Consider the following 24,340-nt stretch of genomic DNA (forward strand, 5'->3'; position numbering starts at 1 on the left):
TCCACCTCAGTGAACTTGTAGTCCAAAGTGATGGTTCTGCAGCGACGCAGAAAAATGTGGAAAGTCTGTTAAATTAAATAAACACCAAGAAATTCCATCAGTATAATGATCAAACGCAGAGAGACACCCTTAGACCTAAATATACAGGCTGATGTGATCGTTGCTGCAATGAGAGCAAACACCAGAGATGCATCTTATATCGGTATTAATATCGGCAGTTTAAAGTTTATTAGTATCACTCCAATCAGTAAGATTGAGCTGAGATTAACACCCGGTGTTTCTTTCCACCCAGTTTCTGTTTGTATTTCGAGAGAAGGGGAGCAGGTGGTAATGTGACAGTGATGTAGCAAAGGATTGTGGGTGTTTATCTGAAGCAGAGAAGCAATAAGTACTGTGTGGCTTTTTAGATGGTATCTTATCAGGGTATTTTGTAGTACTATCATGATAACCATAAAAGTGAGGGTGAATGAAAATTCTTCATTAGTTCTCTACAGTGTTTTTATGGCCGTCTGCCTCCCACACTAATCAGCCCCACAATCACAAATACGGCTCTGAAAAAATTTCAAATTTAAAACAGGCTTCTTCAGGACACCAGTTTCATAAAAATGTGTTTTTATATCACTAAACCTCCTATATCCAACATCTTTAATTATATTATTCCCATTCAACCTTCCCCCAATGGAAAAAAATAAAATAAAATGAAACTTTCATATTTGTGAAAATTGACCAATTTTTGTTTTTAAAAATGTAATCGTTTAGATTATAAATCCAAATTCTTAAGATGAGTTTATCACGATAATGATAAATGATGCAATAAGAACCCACTCGTGTCAGTAAATATAAATTATGTGATATTGGCCAAACTTTTCACATCTGTGCATCTTTAGTGAAGACCATATTGATCTTATAGAGGCTGAGCCCTTTAGAAAGTCGCATCCAGGTCAGGGGTCTGCAACCTGTGGCTCCAAGGAAAAAAAAACTCCATTTAATTCTTCTTTATCTACAGAGAGAAAACGGCACTGATATCTTCCATCAAAGAAAACACAAGGTTGTTTCATAATTTATTCTGGTAGATACGAAATGACAAAGTAGGAGAGAAGAGATGCATTTCAGAAGAAGTTGGACTGGTCCTTTCTAACTGCTCTGCAGAGGAAAAGCTGAACCGTGTTTTTGTATTAAGAACCAGTCAACATATAGAAGAGTGAGGCAAAAAGTGAAGCCCTGTTAGAAGCAAAACAAAACAAATTGACTCCTGTTTTTGTGTGTTTTTCCATCCAGTAAATAACAGGAAACAATTTCATCCTCTTAGGTTCAGCTCAGGTCCACATCGGCTTCACTGAGAACGTCCTTCTTTTGATGAAAGTAGTCCCTGAACCAGGAAATGTGCTCCTTCTTCTGCTGAACGGTCAGGTAGGGGTTTCTAGACAGACCCGCCACCACCAGCTCCATGAAGTGTCGCACCGGCCCCTGACGGGGGAAGCCCTCCTCTAAATGTTTCTCTAAGAAGACATGCTCATGGAACGGCACGCTGGCTTCATCCTCAAGGCCTAACACAGACAACAGAACATTAAAAAGTTTTGTAAACAAATAAAAAAAAAAAAAAAAAAAAAAAAAAAAAAAAAAAAAAGAGTCATAACTCTGCAAATCATTTCTTTTGCAGATTTTCCTGCATATCAACACTAGCTTTCTTTGTTTCCAGCTATGATGCCATACTGCATGATTTAATGGAGTTAAAATATTCTTGATTTTCTTTTTTCTTCTCTTATCCAGACAATATGAAAAGGTTTAAATTGTAATCATCCCCCGATGGCTCAATATTCCACCCTTTGCCGTCCATTCATTGCAAAAGCATCAGATCCTTACAGTGTCCATCTCCCAGCTGTACAAGAAAACATCAAACAGCATGACGCTGCAATCACCATGCATCACTTCGGGGATACTTTAGTCTGTGATTACAGATCCATTTTTTTATTTCTCAGGCCGATGCGGTCATTGATTACTTTGGCATCAATCCAACGGATACGATCCCTGTTTCTTTAGGCCAACATTACTTTTTCTTATTCCATTTTTATTTATTTAGATGATAAAAAAATACATAACAATAGCGATTAGATGTTTTATCTTTTCCAAAGGAAAATCTGATTAAAATTATTTGTAATAAAGACGTCAAATTTCAATATATCAGCAAGCGCTTAATTAGATACATGTGGAGTATTTTCATGCTACTATTACATGTACATTATGAAATTTTTGCAGTATGAAGATGCCCTTCTACACATTCTTTTTTTTTTTATTCACACCCTTAATTGTTGCCTGTTATGTTGCATCTGGACACATTATCAATGCACAGGAAAGATTGTGGAGCTCAGAATGTAAAAACTCAGCAAAAAACATCTATACATTTTTATTATAACAAAAACACAAATGTCTTTTTCTCTCACCTTTAGTGAAAAAAGCTAAATGATGTTGAATTATATAATATCTATATTGATTCATTAAATCTATTAATTAAATCTATTTCTACATTCTATATGAATATTATATATTATCTAAATTTCACAGCTAATAAATAAATCCTTAATATAAACATATCTATAAAATTTAAATCTCTTAAATTGGAAGGTAAGCCAAGCTCCCCTTTAATGGCTCCATAGTTTCCCATCCCTCCAGAGCATAAGAGCCAATCAGGAAAGGATGCATCCTTTGAAGGATTCCTCCCACAGAAGTGGAGTGTTGATTAGATGCATACTGTAGTTTAGTTTAGTTAGTGAGATAATCTATTCTGAAACTAAAAACTCTAATTAAACATTCTAAGGGTAGAACTATTTAAGTTTAACCTCAAAGTTGAGGGATACTTGGTGTTGCTCTGTCACATAGTATCTGCATAAAGTTTATGACCCTAATGTGACATAAGAAGGTAGAAAAGGACCTTAACGTCGGGAAATTTTATTCCAACACTCACCAATTTCATTGTTGATGGGATACTGCCACAGTTTTCCCTCTTTGGTCCATTGGATCATTTCCTCGAACCCATTGCGAGGCATTTGATTGGCTGACAGCGACAACTCATTGGCAAAATCCATGTCCCACAGGGTTGGTTTAGCTGGGCACATGTCACCAGTGTTAAAAGCAATAATAAAGCCAAAAACTACTGAATTCTAATTCTGACTTCAAATCTATGACGTAATTACTTCTGATCTAACAAATAGTTGCAGTAGAACATTGATTTATTTGGCTAAACACTGAAATAACTTCTAAGCTAGACCCATGAATATGTATATTACCGAGGGCTGATTCGCCTCCCTGCTGATCAGTAGTGGGGGAGAAGATATTAAGTCTTTTTGTCGGGAAAACATTCCTCCTAAAAATAATAAAAAGGAAAAAAAAATGAAACATATTCCTTTCATCTCTACCTTTATTTCACTGACAATTCAAAACATTTTCCTCACCTTTTCCGGATGTTGGCCAGCTCACCGGTAATCCCTCTATCGTGTGTGTATCCTTGTCCGTCATCGTCAAACCGGATCTGATCCGCAGGCCAAGCATTCTGCCGAGCGGGTTTCTTCCCTACTTTCATGTCGGCTATTAAATCTCTGAGGACGATTTTTATCAAAACACACAGTGAATGCAGAGATAGAAATATTCATTAATAAAAGACAGGGGTGTGAATTGGCAAGAATTTGGTGAACAGATAAGAATCATGATACATGTGTAACGATAAGATTTATCCCGATATATTAACAAAGAGGACATCTTGCTTTTTCTACTCTGTGAAAGATCACAATATCCTGCTATTGCTCTCCTGCGGCAGGTGATTAACAGGCTCTTGGGCGGTGTGCTGCCAACTAGTGGCTGGAGGTTTAAGAGTTTTATAAAATGGATGTTTGCCTATAAATATTTTTACATTCAAGATTCATTTGGTCGTATTTGAAATCAGTACCAACATTGTCTAATTAAGGATCACCATATTGGTATTTTGAATTGCTACAAGTATTGTTTAATGAAATATGATATTTGATGGAAGAGTTGGCCATAAGGGATACAATTTTAAACAATGTTATTTTTAAAAGACTTAACTTGATCTAGCAATTATTTTTCGATTAATTAAAGTAAAAGAAAATGCTTTTTTCTAAATTATCATTTCAAAATGCATCTATGGGTTCTGTGGTAATTAATCAGCTGCACTAACTTAAAACTAATATGATCAGGAATATCAAAATGAACTTTGGAAAACCTTTCTGACACTGTGTTGTTATAGTGGCCCAAACCCTCCAACGAGGTGGTCTCAACAAAAACAGTTTTTTTGTCATCTAATGCCCAGTCAGTTTAGTCATCTAATGCCCAGTCAGTTTAGTCATCTAATGCCCAGTTAGTTTGTGGGTGTTTGCTGGCAGAGCAAAAAAACTTTAGCAGTGAAACTAATAAATAAACAACAGAGTTACTTATAAATTACATAAATAGACAAATAAGAAATAATTCATGCTGGAGTGGTGAACTTGTTACAGATTTTTTTATAGGTTTGAACTATGATCAAATTAAAGCTATTTAATGACAGATGATCCGAATAAGAACAACTTCTTGTTAAGAGTGAACTGATTCAAGTCATTAATGTTTGTCCTGAACGCAGGAAATATACCCGAGATTGTTGATGTCGCCCTTTTTCTGAGCTTCGGTGAGTGCTTTGCGCTGCCTCAACTGTTTCAGCAGCTCCGACTCTGCCTGGCTCTGATTAGGGAGGGTGGCGGCTGCAGCAGATGCTGCTGCAACTATATCAGGATCCAATGCGTCACTAAAAAACAAAACAGAAACAAAAACCTTCAGATAAGGTTCAAACACTGCAGCTAAGTTTTTACAAAGTAACTTGAATGATAATGTGATTTCTGACTCTGAATGGAAATAACCAAGTATAAACAGACACTTTCGCATTAATCATAAAACCTGTTTAAAGTAATTGGTCTTTCCACATTTCCTCACTTTCCAACCAGAGATCCAAACTTCGTGACACAACTTCACCAACTTCCAATGTGCATGAAGAGGTTCAATGAACTGGTGAGGAAAAAACTTCAGCAACATTTGAAGTGCATGAACAAACTTTATTTGAGACAAAGCGTTTCGGCTTGTGGCCTTCCCTAGAGTCATTTGTAAATGGGTGACTTGTGAATTACCCCAAGAAAGGGCCCCAAGCCAAAACGCGCTGGTCTCACTTTACAACCACACACTTAAATGTATTTTTACCAGAATCTTATCTGAGAGACCAACAGAAAATAAGGTATTATTGTGATGTATGATTTATAGCTCACCGCAACAGACAAACCACATGATTTCCATCACATGATTTATTTCCCCCAATTTTTTAGACCAGGCTTAAAACTTTCCTTTTCGATAAAGCTTATAGTTAAAGCTTATAGAGTAGCTCCAGTCTCTATAGTTATGCTGCTATAGGCTTAGACTGCTGGAGGACACAGGGACCACTTTTTCTTTGTTTGTTCAACCTCTAACTTAATATTCTTTTTTATTATTTTTCATATTTGCTGGCCATTCTAGAAGGAGACATCAGCTGGATTCCTTATATGAACACCTTTGATTGTAGATGATAGAGTTGGGCCTGTTTTTCATTGCTTAGTCCCATTTCTCTCAAGACATAACTATGAGCTCCGCTTCTTCTGTGGCTTACTGCATATGCTCCTTTTCATCAATTTGACATGTAAACTGGATCAGAGCTTGTCTGATTAAGGAAGCATACACTAACACGTTTTCAGTCATGGTACCCAGCTATAGATCAAACTGTACGACGAAACTGCAGTGTTTTAATGTTCACAGCTCATACCTGTTCTTACACTGTATGGACCGATGCTCTGATTAGATCTGACTGCTCACCCTGTATGTCCAGAAACCACACATCAGCTTCAGTGCCATAGAGAGATGTCATTGGTCAGACCTTCCAGGAGGTAAAAATCAGAAAGGAAGAAGAATTCCCTTGTTTCCACATGCGCAATTGCATGAGGCTGAGTTAAATTGGCTTGTACAGCTCAGTAAGTTTTCCATATTGGGAGGTGGTCTTGACAGGCTCTTGCCTTTGATTTCCCCTATATACTACTGTACATGAAACAGGATGCACGATGAGGCTGAAACTCAGCCCAATCCAAAACAATTTAACACAAAAGTAAATCTGGCCCATAAAGGGCACAGAAAAATACAATAAAAAATATATATTTACCATATATATATACATTTCTTTCCTAGACAGAGCCACCTATCGAGCTAGTACACAATTTCATTTACTACCATAGAAAGTTTACTTTTGCATGTCTGTTTCTTCCTCAAAGCCTCAGTCAGCATCAATAGAAGGTCGCTCACACCGAGTCTGGTTCTGCTGGATGTTTCTACCTGTCAAAAGGAAGTTTTTCCTCTCCACTGTCTCGGCATGCATACTCTGTGTGAGGAATTCCTGAGTTAATGACGTAATGCAAGCGACTGTCTCTACATGCTCAACTAGGAGAAATTGATCCTGCAATCCTTGCAATCAGCAAGTATTCCTTAGTAAACTTTAAACCAATCTGGGTGGATGGTCTGATTGAATTATCCCTGACGTGTTTTGTGAACTGGTCTGTATAATAAAATGTTTTGAAATTAAATGTGGAATAGGTGGTCACCCTTGACCTTTTCAACCTATATGCTAAAAGCTAGAGTATTTTTGACAGAAGAAAACATCCTACACAAAGTAAAACAGGTGGCAATATGATGATGTAGAGATGCTTTTCCTAGCACAGTGGGGAAAGCTGGTTAGAGCTGATGGAGCTATAAGTTCAGTTGCTGGATGTTTAATGCTGGTGGACAATAGAGGAGTGGTGGCCTAGTGGTATCCTGAGGTTCTGGAGGCCCCATTCCCACAGACTGCCACCCTGAGTCTCTGAGCAAGACCCTTAACCCCACACCGTCCCCTGGCGCCCCATGATGGCAGCCCACTGCTCCCCAAGGGGATGGGTTAAATACAGAGGTAAATTTCTCCACTGTGAGATCAATAAAGTTAAATTAGCATTATTTTATTTAGATGTTCTGCTTTAGAATTACCTGAAGGGGGGGCTGAAGAGAACAGATTTTTTTCTTTAAAAAAATAATCAGCACAGGCATTGAGCTCTCACATAAAACCCAACAGGAAACATGGAAACTTTTGATAGTAATTCCAAAAAAAAAAGAAAATTAAAAAAGACTGAGAATCTTCACCAGCATGGTGGTGGTAATGTGACAAAAATTGTATAAACTTCTTGAAATCTGACATTCTCTTCAAGGCAGAGAATCTAACTCATAGGTTTCGTACCTCTTGGCTGAAGCTTGCACCGTCGCCTTTTGAAACATGCTGATCGTGCTTTCCATAGCAGCTGGCTTGGATTTATATTGTGCAGACGTTTCAAAACTTTGCTTCGTCTTCAGGTTCTTCAGCTTTCTTTTGTTGGTAACTTCAACCTTCATGGCTCCAAGAAGGTCCAAAAGACCCTCCTTCCCGCTTTTAGCTCCGTCACTCTTGACTTGTGATGGTTTGGACAAAACCTGTTCGACTTTCCCATCTCCCTGCTGTTGTGTTTCACCTCCATCATTTGCCTTTGCCTCCACCTCTGGTTTGACATCTTTAGTTGTTGTTTCATTTTGATCAGAGACATCTTTCTTTTCACATTGTCTGATTATACATGTGCTCAGAGTGTTTGCTCCAGTGAATGCCCTGTGGTAAATGGAAAACAACATAAGAGAAAAGGAAAGTTATAGTAACTGAAGGACAGCTGGGTATCATTTAATATTCAAGGGGAATTGCTTTATTTACAAGAATGGGAGAAAACAGACCTGGCAGATCATTTGTTTTCTTTTATTTTGTATGTTTTTTTTTTTGTTTTTTTTGTTTTTTTGTAGTGTAAATGCCAATTACACATTTGAGGTCAAACTGATTGACATCCTATAAACTATTGCGCCAATAAAAAAGGTTAAGTGTCTTAATTCCTAACCTACAGACATGATCAGCATTCCAGTCATTTTATAAGTTGTCATAGAAACGACAGCCTGCACCACATGTCAATCAATCCCGTCCACCCAACCCGCCCAGGTTAACCTAGTTTACAGCTAAAGTAATTAATTACAACCAAATTTATTAATGATAATAAAAAAACAGGCTTTTCTGGGACACCAACACCTTCAGGCAAACACTTTCCTCTAAGTTGCTCTCGTTGTCTTATATGGTGCTAGTGTAGAGTTGTACTGTAAACTCACCTTAAGACGTCGTCATATTTAACTGGGAGCACATAGCATTCGTAAACACAAAGATGATGGTTCCGAGCCGTACAGACAGCCCGGGATAAAATTCTATACATATTTGTTTCGTGCAGTGTCCTTCCACACTCCTTTGGTGCTTCTTTGTTCCTATACAATAACGCTCCGTGATACACTTCGAGACAAAACAATGGTTCCGCTTCGAGGGAATGGGTTGTTACATAAAGATTCACCAAAGGTTTTCCTTGTAGTAACGATAAATAGTATCATCTAAATATTCAAAAACGTACAACTGTTATATTGATACAAATTTTATGATTAGAATATAGCTATATCCACTTTTTTTTTCGTTGTCATTTTAAACGGTACTGGCCAGGTTGCTGTGGCTGTCAGTTGTAATCTCGCGATGCTACAATTGGAACGTGACTCAAAATGGCGACAGAACATAGCGCTAATTCATGAGCGGATGTCCCAGCTTACAGTCTGTGTCAAGTTAGCTTTTAACAATCAAAGATGGGTATTAAACGAGAAGACGTAGCTTTGCGCCATCGTCATTTTTATAAATTTTGATATCGTTTGATTGATTAAAAATTCCCGGTGAACTCGAAGGGAGAGGAAAACTTCACAGGTAATAATGTCAACGGTAGCTACGCTATTAGCATGGAAGCTAACAGGCATATTCTTACCGCAAGTATTCATTTATTATAAAGTAACTTAGAGATTCAAAGTGTTTAGAGATATTTTTATTTTTTTAAGCGTTTTACTGCATGCTTTTTTTAAGCAAAACTTGTGTGTTACTGCCAGTTCCGCCAGAGTGTCTAACCCGCCGCTCACTGTGAAGCGCACTAATGTTTACATGTAGGGATAGATTTTAAGTGGTAAACATCAAGTTAAGTGGTAATTAAAGTTGCAATCTAGTGTTTCTGTCTTTGAGAGTTGGGACTCGTGAAATTTGTTGCATTTTTTCACCCTTTTAGAGATGAAAGTGTCATCCATGCTTTTTACAGCGCGGATATCTATGAAAGTATCTTTCTGCTTCTGTCAATAAGGTCCTTTACTCATTTATTTTTTAATTTTTTTAAATCATCCTGCAAGATTGAATGTGTTGCATTTTTTTGTTTGTATAGTTATACTGTAAAAAAAATTATAGACTATATATATTAATATTCTTTAATAATATGCGTTGTTCAGCGTTCTGATGGAAGCCAAACTGTTTTCAACAAGTGGATTCCAGAAATACTCATGGAAAAGTGTATTTGGTAAACCACTTAAAATAAGTTAAACTTTCATAGATTTGGGACACTGATAAAACCTTACATTCAATTGCTGTTGAAAATTACATAGGATTCAAAAACAACATACTGAAATGTTATGTGGCAAGTGAGGCTTTTCAGAGCTTAAAAAAGCCTGCAAAATGTCATTAATTTATGTAAGAAAAATCAGGGATATTTTCTAATCAATTACAATTTGGTCAGTGGCTGGTCTCTGAAACAGGGGATGCTCAATATCGTTAATTAAATCCTAACTTCATGTATGGCATTAACAAATGTATCTTTGTAGTTAAGTAAGCTTATAAATGGAAGTGAAGATAAATAGCATAACCTTATTAAACTATACATTGTTTTCAGAAAAGGTCAGATTAATCTATTATTAAAATACCGTAATCGGCAACAAATTTAGTTAAGGAATCATTACCTAACGTATTGATGCACATTTAAAACATGCTAAAAATGACCTGCACTTGAGACAAAACTTTACAAAAAGTATAAAACATCTTTCATTTACGATAGAAAGTCTTTATTTTATATATAAGGTTATATATTTATGTGTGCCTGCTTATCTTATGCATGTTTTTTTCACGTTTGGCCCTTTCCAGTTTACTCAAAACATGCAATAAAGATTTTCTAAATTCCAAACATTCATTTAAAGATGTTCATTTACTTGAAGTATTTATTTTTCTAATAATTGATTAATTACAAATAATTAATAGCTTAATCGATTATTTAAACAACATCAATAGCTATTGATCCCTTGATCAAAACGTAATAATTATGAATCCCTGCTGCTGGATGATAATGTTGCACAGCAACATTTCCTTACAATAAATGAGCAGAATACAGAAAATTACGTCTCCAAAAGTTAAAGCCTGTATATTTTGTTTGGTTATTTTGTAGTAGACACCTGGGGTCAACTAAATTGGTAACCAAAACCTCTTATTTAGTCTTGAATTGTTGTGCTTTGTAGTGTTTTTTTTATTTTTATTTAAAAGTTGTAAGTTATGCATCTTAAAATGTCCTCCTGCACCCGTCCAAGCATTATTTCTGTTATTACATTTCTTACAATCCTCTGGTAGTAAATATAGCACATGTATCTGCTCCTCAGACTGTCTCTCTCATTACTGAGCTGAAATTTACAAACACCTAAATATCTTTAGGATTTATTATAGGACATATTTTTTTAAAGATTGTTGGCTGTTTTGTATATTCATTATTTTATTGCCTACTTTTTGTGTTACAAAAAAAAAATCTTCTGTCATCTGACCCTTTGTAACAAATGTATCCAGTTTTTCCAGCAAGAGGAAAATTTGTACTCCTTAAACTTAAAATAGCGTTTTTAATCAAGAAAGATTTTGAGTGTAACTTTGCTTTATGTACTTTTTTTTTCCAAAACTAATTTCAATATTTGTTAATGTAATTAGTATTTTTTTTTTATAGATTTCAGATTTTTATATTTATTTCAGTTGTAATGTTTAAAGATTTTATACACTCAGATTGAGTTTTGCAAACATTCTTTTTAAATAACATTTAAAATGATCTTCTCTATACAGAACTCCTCAAGTTGGAAAGTTTAAGTTTCAATCTGCAATTGAATCTCTTGATTTTATACATATTTTGATTTTCCTTCTCATTAAACCCCAAGCTTGTAAATATTTCACTCCAGGCATTTGGTTTGTGAAAGCTTGCTTGCCCAGAGTCCATTATTGCAGGACTTCACTGTATCCATTGCGTGAAAAAGTGTTTACTTCTACTTGAACGCACAGATCTGCTGCTATCTGCAACTCTCTACCTTTCTGAGTTTTGCCAAACACACCTAAACACCACCTAAAGGGCTGTAGGGAGAAATATAGTGTCTTACACTTGTTAAATATAGTGTCATTACAAATCAGCGTCTCTGCAATTTGAAAAAGTGATCTCACCATTTTATGCCTAGGAAAAATTATTATCATTATTGATAAATAAATGTCCTGCTTTGTTTCCCAGTCATGGCGGAGGAACGTCGGCAGAAGCAATGCTCTGTCAGCCTTCCCACAGAGTCCATGAAAGCCATGGCAGAGTCTGTGGGAGTGGGCCAGTTACAGGAGGAAAGCTGTGTGGCCCTCAGTGAGGAAGTCAGCTACAGAATCAAAGAAATTGCACAAGTATTCATTTACAAAAAACATGTCCTAGTTCCATATGTTTGAGAAGCATTATTTTACGATTAATCATTTCTGTTTTTTGTTTAATAGGATGCTCTAAAATTCATGCATCACGGAAAGAGGCGTAAACTAACCACCAGTGACATAGACAACGCTCTGAAGCTAAAAAATGTGGAGGTGAGAGATATTTTCGAGCTGAAACAGGCCAGTTTCGTGTTGCATGTCATTGATTTGATCTCCCCCTCTTTCTTTTAGCCCCTGTACGGGTTCCAGTCGCAGGAGTTTATTCCTTTTCGCTTTGCGAGCGGCGGTGGAAGAGAGCTTCATTTCTACGAGGAAAAGGAGGTGGACCTCAGTGACATTATAAACACACCTCTTCCACGGGTTCCTTTAGATGTTTCTCTCAAAGGTACTCAGATGATCAGGTTACATGCTGCTCTGTTCTATTATATTATGAGGGTGTTGTCTAAATGATTTCATGATCAATCTTTATTTTCAGCTCACTGGTTAAGTATTGAAGGAGTTCAGCCGTCGATTCCAGAAAACCCACCACCAGGTTAGCTTGTTGGACTTTTATTTGTCTCAGTATATCAAAAGTTAAAACATGTAGCATAGATTTTATTTCTCCTTTCCTACTTTTTAGCATCGAAGGAGCAGCAGAAAGCTGAGTCGACTGAACCCCTTAAAGTAGTCAAACCTGGTCAGGAGGAGAAAGGTCCAGTTCAAGGCAAGGGTCAGAACACGCCAACTCCTGATAACAAAGGTCAGTGTTTTTTCTTTTTTTTTAGAGGAACTGCTTGAATAATATTTTTCTATGCCAGTTTTAGACTCTAAATATTTTTTTTAATCATCTGAAATGTTATGTCATGTTTTCTTAGTACGGCACTGAGGAAAAACAGCAGTTCCCTCCATTGTTTTATGGATTTGACTTAGTAGAATCGAAGTTGTATTGCGACTTAAACCTCTTTTTGTCATTTTTACAGGAAAGGAGAAGGGTCTAATTAGGTTGAAGCCACGTAGCACCCATGAGCTCTCTGTAGAACAGCAGCTATACTACAAGGAAATCACTGAAGCATGTGTTGGCTCCTGTGAAGCTAAAAGAGCTGTGAGTTTTTTTGTTTTTTCTGCATGCAGTCTATAAAATGGTCATTATTTTGTCTCTTAAAGCCAAAACAAATAATATTTTCCTCTCTAAAAGAAACCTTTAACTCTCAACCTTCTCTTTTCTTTCCACACAGGAAGCTCTACAGAGTATAGCTACAGATCCTGGACTGTATCAGATGCTCCCTAGATTCAGCACATTTATTTCTGAAGGAGTAAGCATGAACTGTTTCTCGTTTTCTCAATGGAGACGCAACGTTTCCACATTTCCCAGCTGATAACTGTTTCCCATTTTCTTTGCCTCATCTGTCCATTCAATTGAATTCAAAAATACTTTATTAATCCCAAACAGAAATTAAATAAATGAAACTAAAATTTAATAAATAATAAAAAAAATTCTGAGTTTAACCAATTGTAATTAAATTAGGTTTGCTCACAATACAAAAAAAATTAAGCTCTATCGATAATCAGAACAATTTTTGATTCTTGATACCATTTTTTTTTAAATACTGCACGTACGTCCACCTCTACTATAAACGTCTACAGCTCTTCACTGGGCTCGCACACAGACCGACTTGGCAACTCAATGCAGGAGTATAGAGCTCTGTTGCAACAGTTAAAAGCTGCTGTTATTATCTGTAGATGTCAAACATGGAAGATATGCTTGTAACTTAACGCCTGAGGTTCTTAGTCATTTGTTCATGCATAGGAGCAAATTTTTCAGATTTTTCTATTCACCTTTAAAAAGTGTAGAAAAGGGGTGGTTGAAGTGTTTATGGGATAAAAATCTGTTATTTTCATATTTTTCATGCCTTGATACAGGAGGAAAGAAAATATATTTTTATAGAATTCTTTCTAATAATTGCTACTGATCAATTATGTATTTATTCCAAATATTTTTTTTAGTTTGACTTGTGTCTGTAGTTTCCCTTTACAGGCCACGCCCACTCCCGTCTTTAAGTGTTGTGCTGTCGCTATGCTCTCTCCAAAGGTTCGTGTTAATGTGGTGCAAAACAACTTGGCTCTACTGATTTATCTAATGCGAATGGTGAAAGCTCTAATGGACAACCCCACTTTGTATTTGGAAAAATATGTAAGTATAAAAAAAATAAATATAAAGTCGCCATCATTTGTTTTTCGTCACACTGAGCGATGCTTTTTGTCTCATTTTTAGCTGCATGAGCTGATCCCAGCCGTGGTCACCTGCATTGTGAGCAAGCAGCTGTGTTTACGGCCGGACGTTGACAACCACTGGGCTTTACGGGACTTTGCAGCTCGCCTGATGGCCCAAAGCTGTAAAACATTCAGCACCACTACCAATAACATTCAGTCCCGTATCACCAAAACTCTCACCAAGGTGGGCTTCTCTTCTACTTCATGTGTGACAATCGGATAATTCAGAGGAAGTTGTATATAATGGAAAATGGTCCCTCAGCCAAATGTCATGCATCTTTTATTAACTATTTTACCTGGCTTAAGAAGTCAAGACCATTTACAGAAAATTGACTCTTATCATAACCTTGGGGCTGAGAGTAAACATTTAAGACCATTTGCATGTTTATATTCTGCTCCATTTTCTTCGTTAAAATATTGTGTAATTGGTTTATTTTTCAGCCAATAAAAACAGACTAATGGTGAAAAGGTTTTAAAGGTATAGCTACAGGTTTGACTTCTCCACTGTTTGCCAGCCAATTGCCAGGTCTGCTAATGCTAGCCTTTTACCTTAACCTGTTCAGAAGAAAAACAAAAAACTCCTTGTGGCTTCTGAGCCTTAAATCTGATAAATGTAACGATAAGAAGAAGCCTTTTTTTTTTTTTTTTTAGCTCTTTCGCAAAACTACTGTGATTTTTTTTTCTTTTTTTTTTTTCCCCCTCATGTCACTTCATCCCACTAGTTTTATTGGTACAGGGTCCTTTCATGTCAACGTTGTTAGCATAAGAAATATTAGTATATTTTGCACCCATCAAAATTTATAAAACTATTTTTTATATATATGTATATAATGTGCATGTATGCATGTAAAAAAAAAAAAAGTGTAAGTAGTACATATACATTTACCTGCTACAGCTGTCATTACTGATCAGTTTTTGGCAGACAATCACTTTTTTGTTGGATTACAAAAATTCCTCAGACTCTGGTAATGGCTGCCTTTAGACCCTATTCTGATTTATTAGCAAAACCTTTTAAGAGTGTAGAAACCCTGCTTTGAAATCAGTCATGGAGACGCTTATCACTCTGTTCTCTCACCGAGTGCAACTTACAAAGATGCGACCTGCAATAATGTTTACAACGATCCATGTAAGCTTTTACTTTGAAGCCCAGATACCAGCGTGAAGACAGGAAATGCTAAGTATTTGCCACAATAACAACAGCTGGAAATCAGACATTGTGGCTGTATTGTGGTTGAAAAATTATTAATTTTAATGAAAAAGAAGCTGACATTTTAAAAACGGGAAATTTTGATAGTTTTTGGTCCCAGTGAAAAAGATCCCCACACCTTCTTAAACAGGACACTCAACCAGTCCTTCATCAGGACCTTTAGGCGTCTTCGTCACTTCCAGTTGTTCCTGATTTGATTCTTCATTTCCGTTTGACATGTTTCTCATATGGAACCCTCTGGTTTTTGTTTTCCTCAGAGTTTGTTGGATGACAAAACCCAGTGGACGACCCGATACGGCTCCATCGCAGGCCTCGCTGAACTGGGACCTGATGTGAGTGGGGGCAGATTGTCTCATTTTGACTTTTCTCTGAAAGTATCACACGCTGCAGCCGTTTCCCAAAACAGGAATTCACTAAAATTAATTCTGTAATTGATTTTAAACCAGAAAAACTCATTCTGATTTATTTATTTTACTTCTTAATGATGAATATTTTAAATTACTTTAATAGAATATTTTGCTGCATCAGGTGTTATTTTTTCTGTCCTCTCATTACGCCGCCTCTTGTTTTGCTCTCAGGTGATAAAGACGCTGATCCTTCCTCGGCTTGCTGTAGAGGGCGCTCGCATCAAAGCGGTGATGGAAGGGCCTGTAGTCTCCAATATTGACAAGATAGGAGCTGAACATGTCCAAAGCCTCCTGCTGGTATTGAATCCTTTTCGTTCTTTCCCTAAAGTATTTATTTACTAAAAAAAAAAGTAAAAAGCAAATGTCTGTCAATGATTTTAAACCTGGTCCTCATCCCATTTCTTTGCTTTCCTAGAAACATTGTGCGAGTGTCATTGCCAAGATCCGGCCTCAGCCGGACCTCGTGGAGCAATATCGTACGGACTATGGCTACCTCGGCACCATGCTGTGTTCTCATGTAATGAAGGCCAGGACTCAAGCAGCACTGCAAGCTCAGCAAGTCAACCGTACCACCTTAACAATCACACAGGTAGGACAAAAACAAACTAAGCAGGATCGGTTTCTGTGCTCCATGAGTGTGAGCGATGGTTGAGTAGCTGCTGGTTAACCATCCGTGATGACGTTTCCTCGCAGCCTCGTTCCACCCTCTCAGTCTCGCAAAGTGGGCTCAGTGGGTCAAGTGGGCCTCGCACTCCCAGCATCATCAAAGTCCCCAGCTCCCTCGCCCTCATGTCCCCGAGACCCGGTACTCCGTCTCAACCATCGCCTCCGGCAACAAAGTACATCGTCATGGGAACCAGTTCAGGAGCTGCCTCAACCCAGCAGGTAACTTTTTTCAGGGTTTAATTTCAGGATCTATTTATGACGGATTTTTAAGGCCAGTACACATTATTTTGACATTAGTCGATATTTCTTTTTCGTCCTCCTTGTTTATCATTAAAAAAAATGACACAATATCAAACCTTAAATAAGTCTAAATTTAAACAAAAATGAAGCTTTATTTACAAAACATTAACAATGGATAGCAGATGAAGGGAGCAACAATGCATGCATTTCATGTGATCTAAAGGCACGGCTGCTGAATTTACTGATTTCAACACTAGAAAAAAGAAAACACGTTAAATATTATCGGGATGATCCGGTATAGTCTATGTCTAGATAAAAACATTCATCCAGATGTCTGTCAAAGGGAATTTTAGGGTCCAGGATTAGTCTCTTGAAGCAGCCATGCAAGACCCAGAAAAATCAACATTGCAAATATTTATATTAAAATACTGTGATTTTATTTCAGTTTTTATTTTTTTGCTAACCACAGGCTTGTTTTTTTTTTTTTTTTATTATTGATATTCTGCTATTGCTTGCTTCTCTACTTCTACCAATCAAGGATTGCTTGAGAACCTTTGTTTATTCATTAATCTTTCTTCATTCTGTGATTCTGCTTCAGATCCGTCCCTCCATGTGTTCATCTATTCATGTCTCTATTCATCTGCGTTTCTTTCCATCCATTCTTTTTCCTTTTAGTTGTTTTTGTAGTTTTCATATATCCAGGGTTTCACTGGAAGGGGAAGCGGCGTATTGCTGCGATTCTGCCAGCCGCCCTCTTCCATCTGGAGTGTTATAGAGCAGAGCATCTTTGTGCGTTCGGACTTGAATCACACTAGGATTGTGTCATTGATCCATAGTAGCGCACTTGTAGGTTTTAAATAGAACAAACCAGAAAAATGCTTGTTTAACTAGTGCTGCCTGCTCTTTATTGAGTCGCCTTAACTTGTTTTCTTTGGCTCCATCATCAAGTCATATTATTTTATTATTTAATGCTCATATTTATCCTGGCTGTTCATCAAATGTAATAACAGTTTGTTTTTAGATTAAAATCCAGAAAATGCGATCCACAGTCTGCAGATGTAGAATTTTAATTGTACACTAAATCCTCTTGTTTTTCATCTGTTGACTTCCTGTCTAAGTAATTATGTCTAATTTAGATTGATGTGGAATTGACGTGGCAAAAATAGAGAAGTGGCGAGCGCCAGTGCTTCTGGGAAACAAACAGGGTGGAACCGCTCTGACTGAGCAGAGTTGCGGGGGTCAGCTGCATCAATTTTTTTTATTTATTAATTTTTTTTTCCACCTGCTGCCAGATCCTTCAGGAAACCTTTGCAAACTATCAAAGTTACAAAATGTGTAAAGAATAATCTATTTTAAAATTCTTTTTTAGACACTGATGATGATTATAATAAGAGAACAAAAGAAATCCGACTTCTCAAATTTGTGCTTAGTGGGAGGGTGGCTTTCCAAGGTGGCTCAGGGATTTTTCATGAGCAGGCGTGGAGGAGTTGGTTTCCTCTGCTACTCCTGTATTGTCTCGTTTTGGCGGTGGCATGTGTTCCCCTCCTTCAAAGCGCTCAGCATCTGAAGGACACATATGTGCAAATAAGAAGGTAAATGTGTTTTAAAACACTTTTTCCACAGCCATTGAGTGAGTGCATCAGCCTAATTTCTGCATTTGTGGTGAAATGCACTGGAAAGAGCCCTGGGGGAAGGAGCCCAGATGTTAGTCAAACGGCCGATTTGCTCATAAAATTGAGCGTAGGGGCCTGAAGTTCGGCAAAACAGTTTCAACGTTGCGACCCACTAAAATAAATTAAGATGGCGAGAACCTGGTGTCCTTTTTTTTTTTTTTGTTTGTTTCTTCGACAACTCTTGTAGTTTAAAGCCTTATTTAAATAGGTATATTATTGTAAAAGGGAAAAGGTCTTTCAGTGTCTGTTGAGCAAAGGTAGGATCATTCTTTCTTCCATAAAGGAAGAGCCTGCAAGTTCAGTTTTATATCTCCATGTTTTAAACTCATAGAAAAGATTATATATATTTAGAAGCTATTAGGTTATGCTTTTAGGAAAGGAGAGTCTGTCTGTCTATGTACAGCATAACTTGAAATAATATGAATGGATTGTATGGATATTCTTTCACAAGTTAGTCTCATGCCAGCGAAACAATTAATTGAAGTTTGGTAGCGATCCAGATTATGAGTGAGTTTTAGCTATAGACATTAACGCACAGTCTACTGTGTATATAGTATATAGCTATTTACTAAATATTACGTATAGTATATTATATGCTTATATTGTAAATGACTATAGATTCTGTATATATATATATATATATATATATATATATATATATATATATATATATATATATATATATAATGTGTGTGCACAATCAACACCAAGTCAAATTCCTTGTAAGTGCAAACCTACTAAGCAATAACTTAATTCTGATTCTGATAAGTCACAATTTGCTGCTTGGAGGAGGTCTGTGCTCTCAGAGGGCTTTACTTGTTGTTTGTTAAATTGATAATAAATTGTTATATTTTATGATGACGAAAGAAAAATCTTATTTGGAATTTTTTCTTACCCGGTTATGATTTTTCTCCCAATTCCTTCTAAATTATATTTGTGTTCGAAACTCTGATAACAAATTTACCTAAATTTGAAAATAGGAGCTCTGGAAGATTTGAAATGGAATAAAAAAAAAAAACAGTCCTTAAAACTTAAATTGACCAACAAACATAAAGAAATTCAATTACTGGATACTATTTCAAATTTCCTTCACATTGACCTTTTTTTTTAACCGTTTCTGTATTAAAATCCTGTCCTACTGTTCATCAGGTAACTTACTTCTCTCACCATCTTTCCTTTAGGTCATCACCCTCAGCTCTTCCCAGTCAGCCTCACCAGTAACCAGCACCGTTCCCAGTGCCACTTCCACACTGCAGCCTTTGGTAAAACTAGAGCCCGGCAGCGGCCCTGGACTCACGGCTTCGCGGCCTCTGCAGAAGTACATCGTTGTGTCTCTTCCCTCGTCTGCCTCCTCCTTGGAGACCAAGACCTCTGTGCTACCGACCTCAATTTCCTCAACTCCAGTCGACGGAGTGAAAATGGAACGCTCCGATTCCCCTGCAGCAAGCACCCAGTCCCCACACTGATATGAGCATAGCAGGAGAAGATCCTTCTCATGTCCGGGTTTGTCTTTGACTGAACCTAAATGGGTCGAATTTAGAGCGGACAGAATTATTTGAACTCTTGACTTAATAGAGCGAACATGGCCAGACTTTGTAAATATCTTAATGCTCAATGAAAGCTGATCAGTTTGTGAAATCATCAGCCTTTCAGCTCATATTCTAACTGATTTCATGTCTTTTTTACGCTAAAATAAATCTGATTTTGTATAAAATCCTGCACATTGTTGTGTGTGAAATTCCTTTTAGTCATTAGATCAACCGGTTTTTTTTTGTGTGTTTTTTTTGTTAAGGCCAGTGCTGATACTGATTATTTAACATCAGTCCAACTGATCCCTGATGACTGCTGCAAGTTTTTTGGATGATGAATTTTTGAAGCTTTGTCTTTGTCTCAATTTTCAGTATAAAATCGCACAATAAATCTGAATTGATACAGGACAGGAACATTTATTCGCAAATCAGACAAAACATGAACAACAGTTAGCAGATGGAGGGAGCATGAAAGCATGCCCTTCATGTGATCTCAAGGCATGGCTGCCTAATGCGGTGCTGAACCAGCGAATACTCAACTCAACTTTATTTATAAAGCGCTTTCAGTCAGCCAAAGCTAAAATCAAAGCGCTGTATAGGTCATTTGAGCAGATTATAAAACACAATTATCACCACAACACAAGACAAACTCAAAGATAAAAAAAAAAAAAAAAAATACACGCATTTATTAGCAGAAATAAGAGGAGGTGCTAATCGGCCCAAAATATGGGCTGGTTGATTTATCAGTCCATCACAAGCTTTTAGTATGAAACATAATGCATGTAGTACAACAAAAACTGCACTTACTAAATGTTAAATAAGTCATAATTAAAACAGAGCTTTTCATTTTGGCCATATAGTTGAGGAGGTGAAGAGGTTTAACGTGCTAATGAAGACGTCTGAATTTTTAGAAGAGATCTGAGGCACTCTGGAGGAAAGTTATTAAAAATCCTTATTCGTACATGGCTGATGTCATAAAAACATCCCAACGCATTTCAGCATGAAGCGCCTCTATCAGGGTGGTGGCAAATTTTGGTCAGTCTGCTTGAGTGTTGGTTAAAATGACACAGTTGGTCAGCTTCTGCAGGTAAGTGATCACATGATCGNCTGGTTGATTTATCAGTCCATCACAAGCTTTTAGTATGAAACATAATGCATGTAGTACAACAAAAACTGCACTTACTAAATGTTAAATAAGTCATAATTAAAACAGAGCTTTTCATTTTGGCCATATAGTTGAGGAGGTGAAGAGGTTTAACGTGCTAATGAAGACGTCTGAATTTTTAGAAGAGATCTGAGGCACTCTGGAGGAAAGTTATTAAAAATCCTTATTCGTACATGGCTGATGTCATAAAAACATCCCAACGCATTTCAGCATGAAGCGCCTCTATCAGGGTGGTGGCAAATTTTGGTCAGTCTGCTTGAGTGTTGGTTAAAATGACACAGTTGGTCAGCTTCTGCAGGTAAGTGATCACATGATCGGTATGACCTGTGAAAGAAACTACTACATACATAAAAAACATATACAGCTTTTTATATAAATAGGACACAGAGAAGTAAAGATACACAACCAGAGTAAGAGTAAAAACTGCCTAAAATCACACATTTAAAAAAACCCTGATGGTCTACAGATAACCAGAGAAAAAGATGGCAGGAAACTACAGAAACCGCCAAAAGTCAAGTTCTCCATTTTAAACACTAATCTCTATTCGCTGGATTGCTGATTGCCCATTGGTAGTACGGGGTTGAAGTGAATCCACTGGCCGCCATATTGGTACTCCCTAGTTAGACCATTCGCAATGTATACAAAATGTTCACTACAGCATCGAACAATGATGATTTCCTCATTGTCAGGGGGGCTTAAAACTTTTAAACTAAAGTTAAATTAATCACTTTGATAAACACTTTTCTGTTTCATAGCATAAGTAGATTATTTAACTTCTAATAAAAAAAATGGGCACATCACATTGCATAGTGTGTATGAAGTCAATGTCTTAGAATCATGTATATACAAAATTAATGTGTTAATGGAGCCTAATAATAAAGACGTGCCAAAAGTGATAAATTGATGATGTACATATAACATATATGTATTGATTACATTTTTTGTTATTACATATGATTTCAAGATTTTACAAGTACATGTCTGTTAATGCTGTAGTATTTCCCTATTTGCAAATTGAGCATACGTGATGCCATGCACTGTTATACTGTGTCTGTGCATTAGCCTTTAAAAATCTTTGAGTTTTTTCGTCAATATAACATGCAATATATTGCAGCACATGACTTTTTCAAATGAGAAAAACAAACACTACAAAAATGGCAGCATCAGCCAATTAATAAAAAAATTACTACTTTGACATTTCACAGTGAATTACTCATTCACAAAAGATCAGTCAGCCAACAACATAAGACAGAGAGGAGGTGCAGAACAACTCGGTCATCCAGGATTCATACAGGAGGAACCACAGGGATGTTCTCATTTTATTATTACTTATCTCATTCATTTATCCTTATTTTGGTCCATTGAATATGTTTGAAAACGTAATTTCCATCACATTTTCTCAAATGAAACATTCAGAAAGTTGCTGTCTTGTGTCATGATAAGTTTTTATAGAATCTACCATGGCTGAAACAATTAATCCAATTAATCGATTATTGAAATAATCGTCAGCAAATTTAGTAATTGATTAATTGTTCAATGGAGTAAAGAGATTCTAAAACATGCCTTTAGCTGACAGAGCGACCCACTTAGAGCAGTAAACATTTTGCATTTGAAATAAAAAAATATTTTATATCTGTCAATATGCTCTATCCAGATCCTGGGGTGGCAAAGTTTTAGCTTCACCTGGTTTAATTTGGTAAAAAATCTTCTTTAAGGAATCTTTGGCTCTCCAATAATTAATCGATTCATTGAATAAGTAATCGACAGATTCATCTATTTGGAAAATAATTGTTAGTTGCAGCCATAGAATTATACAGCCTCCCAGTCTCAGTTCTCAGTTGTAGAAAAAGACTAATTAGATAATGAGTTAAGATTTTTTAATCCTTAGCCTTTTACCAAATATTCACACACAGTGTAGTTTGCATGGGATTCGATGCACTGGTTCCTGTATTAGCGTCAGTAATCCACTAATATCTTATTAGTTTCCCATTGTTTATTTTACTTGAACTGCATTAAATAACTAATAAATACAGTTGTGAAATTCTATGTTTACAGTATATTTAGGGTGAAAACATTTTCGTAAGGCCCATTCTGCTTTACTTCAATTCTCTGAAAATCACCAGAATATAGAAAATAATGTAAATTGTGTGAAAATTTTCCACATAGCTACAGATCACTTATTGTTATTCAGTAACATTTGCTCTGATATAAAAATTCTGCCACTTTTTAAAGTTAAATCCTCTGAAAACCTCGAACCTATAGCTGCACCTGTCCTCATAGCCTTTCAATCTAACCGGGACAAGGGTTTCCTGTCCAAACTATTTAAAGATGTCACTCCAAGGTTTGGTGAAAATTTGGCAGTACTATGAATTCTCCATACAAGTTAATGGTAAATCTGACGTCATTTTGACTAGTCAGAATGTAATTAGAGATATCTCGAATAGCTATTTTGACTAGTCAAAATATAATTAGAAATATCTTAAATCACTAAAACGTCTAGTCATAAAACAATTTGAGATATCTTGAATGTAAAGGTGTTATAACCGAATTTATGTTAAAGTAGCTTGCCATAAAGCCCTGGTACTATACCATAGGACACATCGGCGTATATATGGATTTCCTTGAATACATAAGTGTCAATTTAAGAAAAGTAACTCAATATAATGAGATAGTAACTCAAATGAGACAATAAAAAATTATTTCTTTAAAGCTACAAAAACAGAACTAGAATTGCATGCAAATTATTTGAATTAAATTAGATAACGTTGCTAGACACATCCTTTAAAAAAAACTGTAGTTTCTGAAGTGCTGATTTTTTTCAGCTAGTACCTTCTCTTTCAGCATGGTCTCGATAGTTTCCTCTGGAATATTCCTTTCTCTCAGGAAATCACTCAGGCCCTTGTTTCTGTGATCATACACTGGAAGAAAAGATACAGAAGACCATCATCATATGTTTTCAATGAAATATAAAGTAAGTCATACTACAAATTATAATTTTACCTGAAAAACTAATTATAATATAGTCACTCATAATGCCATCCATTATGAGATTGAGTTAACATCTCATTATAACGAGCTACTATCTCATTATAATCTATCATTATAATAAATAAATAAATAAATAATTATAATGAGATAATATTTTTTTTACAGAGTGGTGGAAACGGGCTTCCATAGATATGCCTTGTAATACTTTGATTCTTCAATAAGAAAAAAAAAAAAGGATTTCCATAGCTTAGTACATTGACGTGTTGTATAAGTGATAGAAATACTGTACCAACAGGCTTTCAATAGCTTTCTTCTCATCTCCGTGGGAGTGGGGTACACCAGTATGGCGGCCTGTAGCTTCCCCTTTTCGGTCAATCAGCAATCCAGTGAATAAATATAGATGAGTGATTTTAACCCGAGGAACAAATAAAGAAGTTAATAGGTAACTGTAATGTTTTATTACATGCAGGCATTTTATTTTGAAAAGACAGCTCTACGCATCAGATCTATTTCCTGTTTG

General features: G+C 36.4%; 2 protein-coding genes across 2 annotated transcripts; one reads left to right on the top strand and one right to left on the bottom strand.

Annotated features, from left to right (window-relative positions):
* Positions 1–1,271: 1,271 nt before the first annotated feature.
* On the bottom strand, positions 1,272–8,597 carry mrps31 (mitochondrial ribosomal protein S31). The gene is made up of 7 exons (XM_015397302.1): positions 8,257–8,597; positions 7,319–7,717; positions 4,637–4,789; positions 3,450–3,593; positions 3,285–3,361; positions 2,963–3,103; positions 1,272–1,547 (listed from the first exon to the last, which is right to left on the bottom strand). Exons 1-7 carry the CDS (start codon positions 8,355–8,357, stop codon positions 1,312–1,314), a joined length of 1,251 nt encoding a protein of 416 aa, XP_015252788.1. The 5' UTR covers positions 8,358–8,597; the 3' UTR covers positions 1,272–1,311.
* A 71-nt stretch (positions 8,598–8,668) lies between these two features.
* LOC107099247 (transcription initiation factor TFIID subunit 6-like) lies at positions 8,669–19,852 on the top strand. The gene is made up of 15 exons (XM_015397301.1): positions 8,669–8,884; positions 11,517–11,674; positions 11,762–11,848; positions 11,927–12,080; positions 12,171–12,227; positions 12,315–12,434; positions 12,655–12,776; positions 12,910–12,987; positions 13,764–13,865; positions 13,947–14,129; positions 15,410–15,484; positions 15,731–15,856; positions 15,975–16,148; positions 16,253–16,444; positions 19,320–19,852. The coding sequence occupies exons 2-15, from the start codon at positions 11,519–11,521 to the stop codon at positions 19,602–19,604; spliced, it is 1,911 nt and encodes a 636-aa protein (XP_015252787.1). The 5' UTR covers positions 8,669–8,884; positions 11,517–11,518; the 3' UTR covers positions 19,605–19,852.
* The last annotated feature ends 4,488 nt before the right edge of the window (positions 19,853–24,340 follow it).

This window comes from Cyprinodon variegatus, unplaced genomic scaffold, assembly GCF_000732505.1.
Source record: "Cyprinodon variegatus isolate N-32 unplaced genomic scaffold, C_variegatus-1.0 Scaffold850, whole genome shotgun sequence".
Lineage (NCBI taxonomy): Eukaryota > Metazoa > Chordata > Actinopteri > Cyprinodontiformes > Cyprinodontidae > Cyprinodon > Cyprinodon variegatus.